General features: G+C 38.6%; 1 protein-coding gene across 1 annotated transcript; it reads left to right on the top strand.

Annotated features, from left to right (window-relative positions):
• The first annotated feature begins 1277 nt into the window (after positions 1-1277).
• On the top strand, positions 1278-2896 carry LOC119981605 (protein LIGHT-DEPENDENT SHORT HYPOCOTYLS 6-like). Its single transcript, XM_038824682.1, has 2 exons — positions 1278-2233; positions 2459-2896. Exons 1-2 carry the CDS (start codon positions 1550-1552, stop codon positions 2480-2482), a joined length of 708 nt encoding a protein of 235 aa, XP_038680610.1. The 5' UTR covers positions 1278-1549; the 3' UTR covers positions 2483-2896.
• The last annotated feature ends 280 nt before the right edge of the window (positions 2897-3176 follow it).

Genomic DNA, 3176 nt, shown 5'->3' with positions numbered 1-3176 from the left:
AAATTAAATATATAGGTAGGTGGGTTTTGCCATTTAGGGATGGAGCAAAACAAAGAGTACCCATTACCAAAGAAGATTTAATCATTAAAAAAAAAAACCATAAAAGATTTAAGATATCATGGTCTCTATATTTATCTCATGTATCGTTATGTTGTTTTATCTACAGTAAGTATCTTTTCAGAAGTCATATCTATCCATCATCCAGCTGGGGCATATTAGGAACTAGACTAGCTAAAACTAAAAGAATCTGCAAATGAACTTCACTTTTATATTCCTGATATGGTATCCATCCAGGGACCTCGTGTTTTTCAGAAGAAAAAAAAAATATGATGGGCACTGATTTCATGGGCACTGTAATCTAAATGTAAAAACATACTGGAGCTAACAAATTAAAATGAAAAATGGCTTTAAATTTCTTTTTAATAATCTTTTATGAATATTAGGCTTAAAACATACCCAAACTAACCAATTTAAAAATGAACCATGAAGTAATTGTACTTTCTTTTTAATAATCTTCTTATGAAATTAGGGTTAAATTAGACGATCAGAGTAAAGCATTCTTTACAAAAAAAAAAAAAAATTTATTGGGGAAAAGAAAAACAGAGATGGGAGGCCTTCTTTACAAAGCAAACGCACCAATTGCAAGCGTGGCAAACGCGACTTTCTCATCAGTGGGTCCCATTGGTTCCAATGGAATCCCCTCCTAAGAAGATTAGGGATGAAAAAACTTTGTCTGATTCGGATGATCGAATTTATTTGATCCGAATTAAATCAAGTTTACATATAAGTTAATATGTTTGAAATTTGGGTCGAAATATAAAAAATTTATCCAGTTTATAACCAAGTTTGAGTTCAAACACATAAATCTTGTCTCATTTACTTGTCTAAACCCCAACACGAATTAAGTTATTGTTCGATTTACTTAACCAAATTTAAATCAATATGTAGTTGGTTGGTCAATTAAATACGTCTAAAATGTAATCCAAATTATATATAAATATTTCATAAATACATACTATTATCCGTCCCATAATTGATTTTTTTTTTCCATCCCTAAATAGAACCAAACACAAGTAGGGGGCGATGTGTCTTACACGCACCTCGTGACACGTGACATAAATGTACAAAATAGAAAGAAAGAAAAGAGTGTGAGTGGAGGGGGCCGCCGTTGATCAATAGTAAACACACGTCACATCAATTGAGTGGGCCACCTCCATGTGGATTTGTGAAACACGGACTCAAGGAAGAAATCAAGAAATACCAATACCTTTCCTTCCCTCAGTTTTCTTTTTCTTTTACTCCTCGTTCATTCACTCCATCCATTACATGTTCTCTGTTTACGTCCCATCATCCGACTTTCTCTCTGGAGTTTCCATCAAAAACCATCACTACCCTTTCCCGTGAAAAGATCTCACTCGATCATAAACATCGCCATAATTAAGATATACGAATTCGAACGAGCGGCATCAGCAGGAGCAGCATATGTACTCAGAGAGTTGGCTTCAAGTAGATTGCAATTGATTGAATCGAATCCACCAGGTAAGTAATCATGGAGTCAGCATCAGGAGGGGCGGCTACATCCCACCCGAACACAGACGAGGGTCCATCAACACCACTAAAATCACAGAACTCTCAACCGGAACCAGCTGAAGCTTCTTCTCCAGCTCCGCCGAGTCGGTACGAGTCGCAGAAGCGAAGAGATTGGAACACCTTCTTGCAGTACCTAAAGAACCACAAGCCGCCATTGACGCTGGCTCGATGCAGCGGCGCACATGTGATCGAGTTCTTGAAGTATCTAGACCAATTCGGGAAGACTAAGGTCCATGTAACCGGTTGCCCGTATTTCGGTCACCCGAACCCGCCTTCTCCTTGCGCCTGTCCGCTTATGCAAGCGTGGGGCAGCCTTGATGCACTAATCGGACGGCTCAGAGCTGCTTACGAAGAGAACGGTGGACGGCCAGAATCGAATCCGTTTGGGGCACGTGCGGTCAGGATTTATTTGAGGGAGATCAAGGATGGGCAGGCTAAAGCTAGAGGAGTCCCTTATGAGAAGAAGAAGAAGCGGAAACGGCCGACTGTTACGGCCGCTTCAGTGTCTGTGATTTCAAATGAAGGAGTTGAGGTCAGTGGTGGTGGAAGTGGTGGTGGTGCTGAAGGAGGCGGCACCGTCGGTGATGGTGGAAGTGTTACTATTGCTCCTGCTGCTGCGGCTACTGTTGTTACTAGTACCACCGTATAGTATTCTTCACTGATCTTAAATTTTCCTTAATGCTTTTACGATCTGTGTTTTTTTACTGTGATTATAACGGTGAATTGTATATGATCTGACGATTCATTACAAATTGAATCGAATCCGTTCAACGAAATTGAGTTACAAATTAAATCTAGTAATTATTACCTAGCACTCTAGCAGTTACTCTCTTCATTTTTGTGTTTCGTTAATTCTTGTGTTGAACAGGTAAAAACTCCATTACCAAGCTAACAAGTAGAATTAGTGGTGCATATACGTCGCTGATCAAGATTATGTTCAGTGCACCAAGTCAAGGAGGCTGAAGGGACTTGTTGTTGGCAAGAGAGGAAGCATTATATTAATTTGTTGCCAATTTTGACATTCAATCCTCTGTGTATACCAAGAAACTGCGCTCCTGGTCCCGGCTTGGGCTCCCCATCAAAGTGAGTTTCTGATCAGTTTTACACATACTGTTTCAGGTGCTGTTATTCCATATCGGTAACATGTGTGAAATATTTTTTATTTATAAAGACAGGTTTTTTTTTCTAACTTGGTGAATTGGGCTTGACTTACTTATTGCGTTTGAGAAGAACAAATTCATGAGAATAATACAATATATTTAGTTTGATGGGGTGTGAATTTGTAAGAATCGCTTTCATGATTCTATTTATATTTACTGATTTTTTGTTTTTCAGATCCTCTCAGTTTTTCACACTGGGTTGGGATATAACTTCTATTTAGTTATTTTGGTCACATCCATCTCTCCCTCCCTCTCCCTCTCCCTCTCCCTCTCCCTCTCCTGCTGCCAATGAAAACAAAAACATTTCTTTTCTCATGATAACAACACGTACAAATAAAATATAGGCTATAGGCATCAGTGAAAAGAAAGAAAAGAATTAAAAAAGATTATCTTATATGATTGCTGCTCTCTTGTCATTTTATTTGG

Source organism: Tripterygium wilfordii, chromosome 2 (assembly GCF_013401445.1).
Source record: "Tripterygium wilfordii isolate XIE 37 chromosome 2, ASM1340144v1, whole genome shotgun sequence".
In the NCBI taxonomy this organism is placed as follows: Eukaryota; Viridiplantae; Streptophyta; class Magnoliopsida; order Celastrales; family Celastraceae; genus Tripterygium; species Tripterygium wilfordii.
The sequence above is the reverse complement of the archived record's forward strand: the minus strand, read 5'-3'. Positions and strand labels throughout refer to the sequence as shown.